The following is a 14,433-nucleotide window of genomic DNA, read 5'->3' on the forward strand; positions in this document are numbered from 1 at the left end:
AATGTGCTCCCTGGGGCAGAGTACATTAAACATTTGGGTTATTGCTGCTTTTACTGGAAAAGTGTTTAAAACACTCATATTAAAACCAATTTAGATATAGATATACAGTCTCTCTCTCTCTCTCTCTTTCTCTCTTTCTCTCTTTCTCTCTTTCTCTCTTTCTCTCTCTTCTCTCTTTCTCTCTTTCTCTCTTTCTCTCTTTCTCTCTTTCTCTCTTTCTCTCTTTCTCTCTTTCTCTCTCTCTTCTCTCTCCAAAAAACATCTATCACCCATAAGAATCATGTTGGGCACTTTAGTATGGTTTTTAAAAAGGAAAATAAAGTTATTTTCAACGATTTATAGTACAGTAGTCATGATTAATTGATATTGTTGTGGACTTGTGGCTTTTTAAAAATAAATGATTTTCTAATTGTGATAACTTTTTATTAGAACGACCAGTAAATGATTATAAGCGTCTATTTCAAATGGTGTTATGTGGGGCCTCAGCGAACAATGCATTAACTTTGAATTTATTTGAGTGGAAGTTAATGCGTTACTAACTGTGCATTACCACACTTCTCACCACATTGATAGTTGATGCTGTGGAGACCACAGTTTCTTCAAATGTGAGCCTTCAAGTGACCTACTTATTACTCCATGATGGGCCAGTTCTCTTAATCTGTCTGAACCTTGGCATACTGTACTTGTTTGTCTTATGGAGTGAAGCTTCAGTCTGATCTCTTAATGGAGAATTACATGGAGTGGCTTGTAAAGATTTAAAAAGACCTTTAGATAGAGCAATGCAATTATGCACTGCAGTAAGACCAGTTGGGTATATTTTGATGGGTTTCCACATCTATATACGCAAGTTAGGTCAGTAGTTATATTGTATTTCTAGGTCAGTTTAATAGTGAACCACTCGCTGGGATAAAACATGTTTTGTAGTTTAATCTGTTGTTTTTAAAGCCTTTTGCTTCCCAGTCCGACTCCAGATTTAAAGCCCTATAAAACATTGTAAATCCCCTAATGTAAAAAATACATTCTACAGGTTTTTGAAAGTTTGAAATCAGGTATACAGTATTCGTAAGCTATGTGTACACTATATTGTTGTTTGAAGAACGGTAGCGTTAACGCCTTCATTTCTTTGAAGGTCAGTGACCGAAGGGATTATATAACGAATATGTTCTTTACAAACCTACACTTTTATTATCTATAAATGTTATAAACCCTTTTCTTCTCAAAATGTTTATAGCAAAATATAATTTGAAGAGATGTCAAGGCTCTTGGAACCCCAATTGTAACACTGTCACACACAGAAACACGAGCACTTGAACCATTTCTGTGCGTGAAATTTAAGTGGCAATACAATGTAGTACCAGTCTAAACTCATTCTGCATTAAGACTAAATCACAAAATGTGTCATTTTTATTTTGTCAAAGATCCACTAAAACGACAAAAGATCATTGTAAACATATCTTCTGTACAAGTTTTTTTTTTTTTTAATGGAATAATAGTGTGTTTACAGTCAGTTCGGTTTGGCCGGAAATCTGTCCCACACACCTTGGTACTGTTGACCAGCAGATCCATTATACACTAACTTTACAATGAATGCCACTACTGCCGATGTAAAAAATGTAGTCCACTCTATTAGTATGCTATGGATATAACATGTGTAACATGCTATATATGCAGGAAAATAAATCGACATATGCCTCAAGGCAATAGAATGATGCAAGTTTGACTTCTTACTGTGGGGTTGCATCCCTGGGAGAGACTGTTTATGGGGGAAAAACTATTGTTGCCTTGGCAACTATGACTTCATGTTTGTAAGTAAATAATGGACAGTAACTCATCTCTTATATTAACCTGTATAACTGCCTAGTACTGGCCTAAATCAGAGATTTTTGGGTCATACAAAGAAGTAGCATTTCATTTCCTCTGTTTATTACATATATATATATATATATATATATATATATATATATATATATATATATATATATATATATATATATATATATATATATATATATATATATATATATATATATATATATATATATATCTATATATATATCTATATATATATCTTGTACAAATAGATTTGCATGTCACCAATGGGCTTATTAGCCACAATCTTGGGAGAACCATGTTTTGATTCAGAGGTATTTATTACAACCCTAGAAGGTTATTCACATCAAGGTGCACTTGCATATAGTTACTACTTCCCCTTATTCCCTGATTTATTTATTTGGGGATACTATACAATTTTTGTATTATACTATCGTTAGAAAGCTTCAGTAATTGATTGTAGTCCAGAAGCCGTCTCGGGTTCATTGATCCCAGCACTCGCCGTAGTGCTAATCCTAGGGATCTTTCTTCGTCGATATTCTATTTTAACACCATCTATTTTAAATATATTTTCATTCAAAATTTTTTTTTTTTTTTTTTTTTTTTTTTAAACCTTAGTTACCATCCAGGGAGGCAGAGTGCCCACAACTGGATTTTCTTTCTCTATTTAGTTTCTATGAACTCATTAACCCAGAGGAGCACCTCCACCCACTTCATTTATTCTCTTGCTGAGCGGCAGTCCACCTCCACCTTTTGTATTACAAATAGATTCCTTTAACATATTTATCTAATGTACAGGTATGCTTCAGTAGGGGGTTGGGATACATAATTTTTACATTGTTTCTGGGACATAAAATGCAAACATAATTCTTAATGCTCACACGTTCTGCAGAGGTAATGACGCGAGTTATTTGTAATTGGTTTACTGTTTTAACATTTGATCTCAGTGTATTGGTACATCCTTGTGTTTTAATTGGAAACTAAAATGTGCTTATTTTTTTTCTGGCTTACAAATAAAAGGCTGACAAATAAGTCAAAACGTCCTCATTAACAAATGCAAAACTCACTCATTTGAGTTCCTGGACCTTAACAGCTATGGAAGTCGCATGGGACACATTTAATCACCAGGCAGCAAAATATGTATAAGGATAAATACTCTGTGTATTATTCCAAACAGGTGACCTACATGTAATTGGAGGTAATTTATGTGACAATTTTTATCATAGCAGTTGCCCTTTATTTGTGCAATTTGGATTTTTACACTGTTTGAGTCTTTCGTTTTTTCCTATAAAACACACACACACACACACACACACACACGCTTAAAATGGCTTCCTGCACACACACACACACACACACACACGCGCTTAAAATGGCTTCCTGCACTATATTTTTATTTATAAAAATCTTTTACCAGGAAGTAATACATTGAGAGTTACCTCTCGTTTTCAAGTATGTCCTGGGCACAGAGTTATAAAAAATACATGGTTACAATAAAAGAACAGGGTTATACAGTCACTTCACAGATTTCCTGGACATATAAAGTTGGAAAATTGGGTACAGGGGATAAACGGCTTGTGAGTTTCAGATAGAAATTGAGCAGCTTTAACATCAGCAAACGGCTCACGCCCTTTGGCTGCCCTTCGGCTGTGCCAAAGGCTGTGCGCCTTTGGGGCAACGCAGATGTACGCTGGGATGGGTGAAGTTGAATCTGATGCATTTGTGAACAAAAATATATTTTCTTTGTGTCCCCATGGCTCATTAACATTCCAGTGGGTGGGTTGCCAATTCAACAAAGAACAAGCACATGTTAACCCTTAGCACGCTGGTCCTGTGCAGAGGGGAGCAGTTCTTGGGGGGGCCATCAGGCTGTGCGCCTTTGGGGCAACGCAGATGTACGCTGGGATGGGTGAGATTAAATCTGTATATTGGGTCGTGGTGCGTTGATTGAACCATCCGGTTCTTGCTGAGATGGTTCCACTCCTTGGACATTGTCCCTGGCAGGAGTATAGTCTGACTACCCTGTTCAAAGCCAGATAAATTTGTGTACCAGGGTTGTGGTCATCTGTTACAGCTCAGCCTTTGTTTTCCACTTCATCTTCGTATTCCTTTTGTTCAGGGGCCTGTCCACATTGATCCACAGGCTGGGCCACTCGTTTAAAGCGCAATGCGTGCTGATTGGCTTAACTCTGTTGCTTCCTGATTACTCAACCCTTTGCCCATCTGCAGTTCTGGGTTAGCGGAACAGAATATGATCACACCTCTTCTTCTGATTAGCCCTGCATTTAAATCCTTGTTTCACCCGATTGGTCAATTTTTAATCTGGTAATGTCCTGCCTCTGTCCGATTTATTTCCTAATTGTATTAATATAGTATTAGTTATGTATATTTCATTGCATAAAATGTTCAGCCAGTAATTTGTTAAAGGAATGTTTTCTGTCCGCCTGGGGCATGGGAGATTTTGTGTACGAAACATTAGGGTAGATACAGTACATGAGTACTACATTCTTGGTCTGATTGATTGAAATAGGACATTCAATTTTTTCCCCTCCTTTTAATCACAGATCTCCATATACAGTATGATCAAAATATACACGTTACTTGTGCCACTGCTTATTCTGCCAATCCATCATTACCACTGAATGGAAATTGGGTAGTCTGTGCTAGAGATGTACTTTGCTACACAAATACTGTGATTAATGCTGTGCAGAGGTCCTTATTTACCAGGTTCTCTGCCATAAGATGTGCTCCCCCATCTTTTTGTTCCGTTGCCACTAAGGGTCCTGGATAGATACTGCTGGGGCTTCGAGTCACAGAGGGGCACCACGGAGGAAACACGCGAAATCTAGAGGCTGTATTATACCCTTCTTATTTTTCGTTTCATTTTTTTTTATTAACAATCCTATATATATCATACAGAGACAGCGCCCAGGTATTTTTCCAAACCTACTTCTCTGCCATAAGACCCATTATGGCATTACCAGACACCTTTTTACAGCCCCCTCACTTGGACATTATACTGTACGTGCCCATTTCTGAGGCAACTTTGTAACTCCAGCTGAGACAATTGCATACTGTACTTATTTTTTCAATCCAATAGGCATTTCTAGTATATTCAATGCAGTGAACTGGTAATTGTAATAATTAGACATTTTAGGAAGATGGTTATTTCTGCCAAGCCTTGTCATATTACGGTCTGTTTCTATATGCTCCGAAGCGGCCGATTAAGCCGTTTTTTTTTTTTGGTCGAAATTCCTCATTGAAGTTAATTGGCCTCTTTGGCTTATTTAGAAGCGGCCCCTAAATAATAAAAATTACAGTGAATCAGGAAAAAAAATGACAAGACCCCTTCACAATATGAATTCTCTTATCTTTGCAGAGATTCATTCCAGTTTATTTGTCATTTCTTGAATACATTCCTTTACTGAAATATTTTCATATCTTTATGGCATTATAGATCTTCTGAATACATATTCCTCTAGTGAAATCAAATGCCTCTGTACTACAGTATATCAAAATGTTTATACACATCTTTTATGTACTCTACGTAAATGTGTTCACCATAGGACACCTGAGGAGACAGATGTAATCCAAAGTGTACTGACTGAATTATTCAGCTTTGAAAACAAACTTGATGATGTTAAATTATAGAAAAGTGTCATGTTGGTATGTGAAAATGGAGAAGTAGGAGAATTTAATTCACAGCGCACATTAAATATGTACAGTGAATTATGACAATCTCTGAGGTCACATTAATGTGGTGATTGTATGCAACATACTTTGGCCATATTATAAACCCGTGCAAAGATTTATTAACAGAATATCAATCTATTGTAATCTTTTACATGTATAAAACTGTCTGCATCCGTCGGTAATGTATTTGTTGCTTTTGCCTGTGTAGTTAGATACCAGTAACACAGTTTTACCAAAATTTGACTAATTGCCTCCAAAAAATGTCCAACATACCAAAATTCTTATTCCAGCTGTATTTTTTGTTTTTGACAGAAGCTTAAACACATGGTGATTAGTTTAATATTAGTTGCATGTTTATACATGTAGCCCTGTCTGGCTTGGCTTCTAGTCTGTCCTCCCTGACATGCAAGCCCTGGTAACAGTGCAGGCAGTGTCAGGACAAATTCAGGCTTTTCCCCAGTGTAAACAGCTTCCTTGAGTGACTGGGGAGCAGGCGGGCTAAGGCCTGTGTTCTGCCCAATCCTGGGCTCAGACCTTGGTTCTCAGGGGGCCTGCACACCAAATTTAGTCAGTGTCTCTCCCCTTGAGAGAGACTGGTATCACACACAGGTGTACAGAGCTCTGACACCTGCTGTCCCCTCCCCGTGGGGGGGGGGGGGATTACCATACCTCTGACTCTATTAGTGAGACAGGGAACAGTTTGGACTGCCCTTGGTGCCCTAGTCCATGGGTTGAAGTCCAGGGACCATCCTAAGGCTGGAGGCCGATTGTACTGTGAAGGCAGATCCTGTTGTATGCTGTGTATGAATAAAGACCTCTTTTGTTAAAATATATTCTTGCCTGGTGTGCAATCTATCCGGGGGAGTATTGTGAGTTCTCCTGCTGGGATTGTCTCCACATCTCTGGAGCCTGCAAGAGATGGAGGCGCTGACACCAGTGTGAGAATGAACCAGCTAATACAGGACAGCCTGTCATGATGTCGCCAATACCACGGCGGACCACTCATTATCCTGTAAGCCAGCAGGTACCAGCACTACACACCTGGTAGCAGGGCAAATCTCCCAGAGGGTGGGGGAAACACAGCTACATACAGTATGTAGGTGTCCAATGCGTCCAATAAGGTCATTTCTGCAAGAAGCTCTGTTATACTTATTGGTCTTAAATTCGGACATTAAACACCATTTGATATATTATGCAGGGAGAACCGTTAATAGTTTGCTAACTAGCATAGCATGAAACCTTTAATCTGCATTTTTCTTTAGCCCCATGAGAGGTTTATCTAAGGATGGAAGGGGAAGCAAGAATAGAAACACATTTTAATAGGCTTAGTTTCTAAGTACTTCTGCTCAGTATGTTTTGGGAAAGAGAGCAAGAGGGATTTCCTCACATTAACCCCTCCCTGAGCATTTACAGCACAGCCACTTAGCAAATCCCTAAGTGGTTGAGTGCGGCCGCTGGGCTCATTATCATACGGGTGAAATGCACTTTATAGGACAGTATTTCATACTGTATGTTTGGTTTGAATAATACATTTTCAACAAATGTACAAATCACAGGTTAGAAAGGGGGAAAAAATCCCTGTTTGCAGAAAAATATAATTTGTTAAACCTCTGTGAAAGTTTATTATATTCAGACATTTTAAAAACGTTTTAGGCATTAAGATCAGAGTAAAAATAATTGTTTGTAAATGTACTTGGCCTGTTTCTATGCAGATTTGCAAAGTATCTCTTGATCTCTAAAGATGTAGTACTATGCTTAATGTTCACTGGTTTTGTGATACCGCTGTTTCGTGGAACTAGGACATGATTAAATTAGAATATACAGCAAATCCACTGTTAATGAAAATAACTTGCTCCATCTGTAGCTGTATCTTTTTGTTCCTTAGACATACTTAAATGGAGTATTAAAGTCGCTGACCAATATGAAAGTCTTTTGAATAGGTCTTCTATAATTCAGTATGATTTTATGCTAGAAAGCAGAGTTTTTTGAGGATGGCGCGGCTTACTTACCCAGCTTCAGTCCCTGCGGCGTCATTTGACGCCACATTAGACGTAAGGGGGGAGCAACACGGGGGGGAGAGCTGGCAGGAGGTGCAGGAAGTTTGCGCACCCATGCTGTAAGGCACGTTAGAAAAAGGAGGGTGTAAAATATTTTACACTACATATTCTCATCCAATAGATGCCGTTTGTGTAACCTTAATAGAAAAAACTGTATGTTAACATTTCCTGCATCTGCTGCATTTATTAATCTTTAGTTCTTTCTTTTGTGCAGATATAAATTGGGGAAAATTACTTTTTTTTAAGTAAATTAAGCGAAGCAGTAATTGTATTAGCTGTGTGTGATCTGATTGTTTGTTTATCTGTTGTACTAGACAAAGAATAGCACTGAGCTCACGTTCTGCAAATTCAGTATGATAGTCAGGAAGCAACTGCAACACTGAGTGAATCTCTGGAGAACAAGGCTGCTTAAGTTTCCGTTTGGAATAACCTGAGCTCTTTATGGTTCTCAGGGGAGTGTGTGACTCTGTTTTCAAATATCAGCCTGTTACCCAGAATAGTTAACTTCCTATGGCAACTCACTCTTTAAAATTACACCTTCACAGTCATTATTGTACCTTGGGGAAAGTGACTAATTTTAAACTGGCATAAAAAGAATCCAGTACTGTATACATATTTTTATTTTTTTCTTTCCCTTTCGTAGCAAGGTAATCCTCTGACTAGATAGGGCAGGAGCTTGTTTCTGGATTATTACATGTGACAGATTTAGAACTCCAGTTGAATGTGCTGCCATGTTTTGCTTGCTTGTGCTGTGATATTGTACTGTCTGGAAACTAGGGCCTTCAAGAAAAGTAAGACCACGTAGCAGGAGCAATCGGGCAACTTGATGGGGCACAAACACAGGAATGTAAGTGTAACACTTGTTTTTATTATAAAAATATTGTGGAATTCATAACTAATTCTGATAGCATATGAGATTTGTTGCTGTTGTTGATTTATTCTTGAAAATGGAGTCCAAAGAAATAGGACTTTGGCACTGGATAACCATTTCTAAAGATGGTAACATACGTAAGCAAATTTGCAACATCATCAATCGGAAGAACGCCCACTAAATCTTAGCTGTACAGATTAATTTCTTTCAAGGTGGTTATTGATGCTTTTATGACGTTGAAATGAATTTTTGGAGACGTGCCCTCAACTTCGGGATACCTAGTTAGAGCCGAATTTTATTGAAAAGACTTTGAACAGGCAAACTCCTAACCTGATCTACTGTAATAAATGTAGTGCATTGCAATCTAAGACGAATGGTTCCACACTGCAAAATACTATGCTGCAGATCAATCTCAAAGACAGCTGATGTATTCTTCTCTCTCTCTAAAGCTTTGAAGGATTTCACTGAAGCAATCAAAATATTTGGGCTTCCAAGTTTCTTTGCTGTTTTATATAGAGCTCTGCACTTCGGCATCTGAGTGTTTCAGCTGTCAATTCTTTTGTGGGGAAAATAACAAAACGGCCTCCAGTTTTAACATGGAGACCTCAAAGCCTCACTTGCAGCAAAAAAAATCTGGAATCTCTTGGCTGGCTGAGGAATTCTTGTGGATTGGAGGCAGCATTGTGGCTTCACCAAACATGAAAATTGGCCAAATTGGTAAGATGTATACGCTTTGGATGTTTATTTTTTAATACAATATAGTGTTGGAGATTCTGTGTAAATCTCTGCTTTGCCTTGCAGTGTTGCTGGCTATGATTTACGTTTAGCTGAATAATCAGAACAAATCCTTTCTTTCTTGTTAATTGTCATAATTGGCTTTCAAGCATATGAACTGTCTATTTAGACTTGCTAGTTGAAAGGAAGACATGATTAAATTAAAATATAAAGCCACTGGTAATGAAAAGAATGTGCTCCATCTGTAGATAGATCTTTTGTCCCTTAGACATACTTTAATACTCGTTTAAATCGCTGCCCAATTTGAAAGTCTGTTGAATCGTGTATCTGTTAATAAAACACAGGAACAGCAAGTGAATAAGGACTTCAAATCTGGAATAACTTCTGGGTAATGACAGAAAAGCAAAGACTTCACAAAACAACAGTAGGTAGGGAATTTAGTATTTTGTAGTATAAAAGATTGCCTAATATATAGATTGTGTGTGTGATATTTTAAATGGCAAAATTTTGTATGCATGAGTGTTTTGATATATCTTGTGATTTGGACCTCCTGACTGGTTATTTACAGGAGATGGGCTTGCTGTATGCTATTTTACTGGTCTCCATGCATTTCATTTTAAACGGGTATGGAATCCATTTATTCACTAATCTATCACTAATCTTTTTGCAATCTCTCTTGAAATGAGATTCCACCCATCTATCTCATTTTTTTTTAATGTCGTGTTTTAGTAGACAAGTTCTCTAACCCTTCATGCTGTACAAAGGTTTCCATGTACAGCAGTTATGAGGCACACTGTGTATCACACTACCCTCTATACCAACTACAGTCACAATGCAGTTGCCGTGGCTTATATTCTGCTTTACTATATCTGCAATTATACTTTTTATTGGCATTTTCATCTCTCTACCTAGTACTTTTAGTAGAATTGTTAGTCTGTTTGAAAACTTGAATTCTAGAAAACAAGTCTTAAAATGATATGTGCCGATGAGTCTAACCACGGATGTAGCAAAGCTTACGGTCTTCAGTGCCACTGCTACCAAAGGATCAACGCTGCAGGGGTCCCATTCAGAAGCCTGGACCCTCCGCGGCTCCATCGCGGCAGACTCTGTCCCTAGCGCCTGAGACCTTTGCTTGTTCTTCCTCTACGCTGAGGATAGTAAGTCTTGCTACATCTGTATTACATGTAATATATGCCTGGTGCCCATGTAATGTATGCCCACATGCCCAGTAACTATTCTTACCATCTTGCATTTTCAGTTCTGTCGCATGCACTACGCTGGGTGATATTTCTAAATGTAACTGGTAACCATGTTTTCTTGACAATGCCTTAAGGGTGTAGCATTGTATAATACCCTAGCAATTCTACACTGGTTTATCTCAGTCGCTGAAAATACTAGAAATATGTAGTAGGAAGTATCACATTGAGTCAGTTTTTATATTCCTAATGCTCTTAATGTAAAATACACTTCTTATTCATGAACTTTTAACGCTCGTGGAAAGTTATCACTTACAATATTAATATTGGCTGTCCGTTACGTTTTCTTGTGTAATACATTTAGATTCTAATTTAATTGGGTAGGCGCAATCCTTTTTCTTTTAAGTCAGCCACTGCTCTGCCAGTGCTGCATGCCACTCATACACACACGTGTTTAGTTGGTAGACTGGCATTCGGTTCCTTGGCTACGCTATAAATGCTGTAAATATTTTTGAAAAGCATAATTAAAATCCATTGTTGTGTACTTTCTGTTGCAAGCCTCTTCAGTTTAATTGTAAAAATACTTTAAAGAAATGAATTCTAGCATAACTAGCTGCTTGCTGTGTAACGCCTGCTTTCAAGTTTCTTCTTTCTCTGCAAATACAGATAAAGTACAATTCTGTTTATTTTACTCAACTTATGGTGCTGATTTTAATAAGTAAGGCTGGGAAACTGGGATTTTACTGCTCAATTTCTTCTTTGCTGCAGTGCATAAATATTCCTCTGTGTAAGGAATAATTGCATCTGTGTACTGATCCATCATAGCAGCAGGTCAATATAATATAGAAAAAAGGAAAACAACAGTAGACATTTTATTTCCAGGTGCAATGGAGATTAAATCTAAAGAACGAGAGGAAATTAGATCTCTCAAAATAGTAATGAAGGGCTCAAGACCTCCTGAAATTTCCCGTTTGAACTTTGTAAGTAGGTAGGGATTCTGTTAGTCAGCAGAAAAAAGGTTTGTCAAGAAGAAAAAAAAACAGTTGAATAGGAAGAGATGGTAACTATAATATTTACTGAATATCATACATAGGTACACCGTCACGCGCGGCCCAATGCGGGATGCTGGCAGCTGGGCCCTTCCTCCTGCAGCGTCGTGACAGTGCGACTCACACATACCATCCCCATTCTCCCTCCCTGTCCCTACTTTGGGGTGAGCAGCGGTGCTGTAATGCGCCGGTTCGGAGGCTCCCCAGTTCCTTCCTTCCAGCTCCGCTCCCTCCCATGAAGTCGCAGGGTCCAAGGCAGCCACGTTGCCCTAAGGCTGGCCTTGGCTCAGATGTTTGAGCTGTGCTGTGGCAGTGTAATTCTACATTCTTACCTTAGCTGGCAATCGTTTGGTGTTCATTTTAAAAAAAATCCTTATGATGTGACTGGCTGCTTCAGTCAGTGTAACTCAACAGCTACAATGTATCCTTATAGGTAACCTAAGGTAACATTATTTATTGTTACAGTTTAAAGCTCAAACTGCTGGGAATATTAGCAATAAATTATCACAAAGAAGTGTTGCAATTATCCTGCACTGCTGATCTAAAACCTGCTATAGAAAACAAAGGAGACTTTAAAACTCATTGAAAATGGTATCGAGTTGAATAATACAAAAATGCAGTAAGAATCTAATACTAGTGAACTGATTTATTTAATCAAAAAAACATAGGATTTCACATGTTTTGCTGCTTTAGCGGTAATTTGACAATTGTAAACATGAAGATACCATACAAATAAATAGGAGGGTGGGTGTGCTGTATAGAGGGTCCATTTTATACCATTATTGTTCTGTAGTGAAAGTGGATTTAAATACCCTCGCTAGATGGTTGCATACATGTTAACATAGCATTTATTACCTTTTTCCCATTATTTTATACACTGGATGTTCATATCTGTGTAATTGGCTAATTTTATAGTAAATTGCATTACCATTTCCACAGATTCTCAATGGGTTTTGTCTAAATAATTTTCTTATTGTAAATAAATAACTGATTTTCCCTAAAATGTAGAAAACTAGAACTAAGCAGGTATATCGAGGCAATCATACATCCATTCTACTAACCAACACTGGCCAACTTCTTTCATTTTCAAGGAGATCCCTCCCCCCCCATAGCCTTTTATGTCTGCTGGATTGATCTTAAGCATTTTTGTCCACGTTTTGGGGAGGGGAGAAGGCTGCTCTCTGTCAGCATTATGGATGTTATATAAATCATACAGGATTTTTATAATGAACCATTTAAAGCATGAATCAATGGGGGGAAAAAGTAATTATATTCTGAAAATAGTTTATCTGCAAATATGAGAATTATTTTTCTCCGGTAACTACAGCAACATGGACAAGTGGCAGCACCGTACTGTTTGGGTCTAATATAGTTACAGATTGCAGTAATTTCTTATGTTTAATTAGCAGATTTGAAATCTCTTTTGGAAATGATAATTGTATTTTTATAGCCCTGTCACCCCACAGCCTAAACCCCTTTACAGCTAATATCGGTAGCTCGCAGAGGTTAAGCTTATTTCCCATATTATGTTGGGAGTAAGTCACCTTAGCTGCTGTCACAACATGTTTGTTATTAATCTGATTTTGAAAAAAAATGTTGACAATGTATTTTTGTTTCGTTAAGTTTGTGTCTTTTTTTCTGGATATTTGAACATATATTATGGTTCGGTTCTGTTCGGTATGAAAATATAAGTTCAGTACATTGGTTACTTTATACAGTATCTGATTTGTTTTAATAGTAACACTGCATGTTCGGTATGTGTGTATGTATTATTTATTTATTATTATTTCTCTAACCCTGATCAAGCAGCAAACACCATGCACTACATCAGGGGTGCGCAAAGTGTTTGAGCTGCGCCCCCTGTCTGTCAGCACTTCCCCCTCCTCCTTTCCTGTGTCCCAGCATCGAATGGGTCACATGACCCTGCAGCGCCATTTGATGCCGCTTTACCATACCGACGCGACCAGAAGCCTACTAAATCCCGGTCAGTGGAGGTTGTAGAGGCCTCACGTGGTCCACCGGCATATAACTTAAATGCCTCTGGGAAGAGCACAGGGCCTCTGCAACCGCTGCCCCCTTCCCCCCCAAAAAAATCCTGCTTGGCCTCCAGTTTGCGCACCCCTGCACTACATCTTTATTTTGTTCTGGGATTGAAGCAGGAGGTCTCCAGATCTGAACCCAATTAATCTCATCTCCGGGGATCCCCTGCTTCCAGAGATACTTACCTCTGTAGCAGTGCCGGTAAGACCTTTTTCTTCAATCCAAGAAGATGGGGGGGAAAAAAATATGTATGCATGGTCTAACATTGAGACGTTTTTAAAGGTTTTAGATGAATGGTTTCCATATTTTTCGTGTCTGGGAAACCTAAGTCTTTGGTTTTTTGATGTGCAGTCTAGGACCGGTCCTGCCATTCCGTTTCATTATAATGGTTCTTATTTATGTAGTAGTAGTTTTGGAATCTGTGACCAATGGTGAAAAGTGACTTGTCATCGGAGAGCTGACACTGCTGGGGTTCAGCGGCTTCCAAGTCGATAACCTTCGCATCCGGTACTTCTGCCTGTAGATAATCATCCAAGAAAAGTGCTATGTTTTACATAAGTCTGCAGTGCGTTTGCATAAAGTAAACATGCTTTTGTACAAAGCCATTAGTATATCTTGTGCTACTAAATTAGTGATACAATTATTGCTTTGTGTATTTGATATTCACATAATGCTCTGCAGTTCTTTTACACAGAACAAATTACAAACTCTGTTTGGTACTAAAAGCAGTCTATTGTCAAAGCAAATTTACAGAGAGTATATGGATAAGAAATTAACCAACACTCTCTTCTCCCACACCCTGGTAATGTCCCCTTTCCTAGAAACACATGACACGTGTAGGCAAAGCAAAGTAAAACTAATAATTATGTGTATATGGAAAACGTACTTTTTTTTTTTTTTTAATCATTGCGCTGTTCAAAAGGAGCAATCCATGGTGCTTTCTTTTTTTAATACAAAATTGA

General features: G+C 38.1%; 1 protein-coding gene across 10 annotated transcripts in view; it reads left to right on the plus strand.

Moving 5' to 3' along the window:
- Positions 1–14,433, plus strand: part of PLCH2 (phospholipase C eta 2) — a 498,290-nt gene that overhangs the window by 333,540 nt on the left and 150,317 nt on the right. The window contains exon 1 of one of the 10 annotated variants that reach the window (XM_075604873.1): positions 8,266–8,427. The exons of 3 other annotated variants lie outside the window; for them this stretch is intronic. Coding sequence is in view for 6 of the 7 variants with exons in the window: in XM_075604875.1 (XP_075460990.1) it covers positions 9,048–9,168 (121 nt within the window). In the remaining variant the exon portion in view is untranslated. Of the gene's footprint in view, positions 1–8,265; positions 8,428–8,463; positions 9,169–9,420; positions 9,615–10,222; positions 10,344–14,433 lie in introns of those variants that run through there. 6 more of the 10 variants (XM_075604875.1, XM_075604876.1, XM_075604866.1 and 3 more) reach the window with 6 other exon arrangements.

This window comes from Ascaphus truei, chromosome 6, assembly GCF_040206685.1.
Source record: "Ascaphus truei isolate aAscTru1 chromosome 6, aAscTru1.hap1, whole genome shotgun sequence".
NCBI classification, from domain to species: Eukaryota; Metazoa; Chordata; class Amphibia; order Anura; family Ascaphidae; genus Ascaphus; species Ascaphus truei.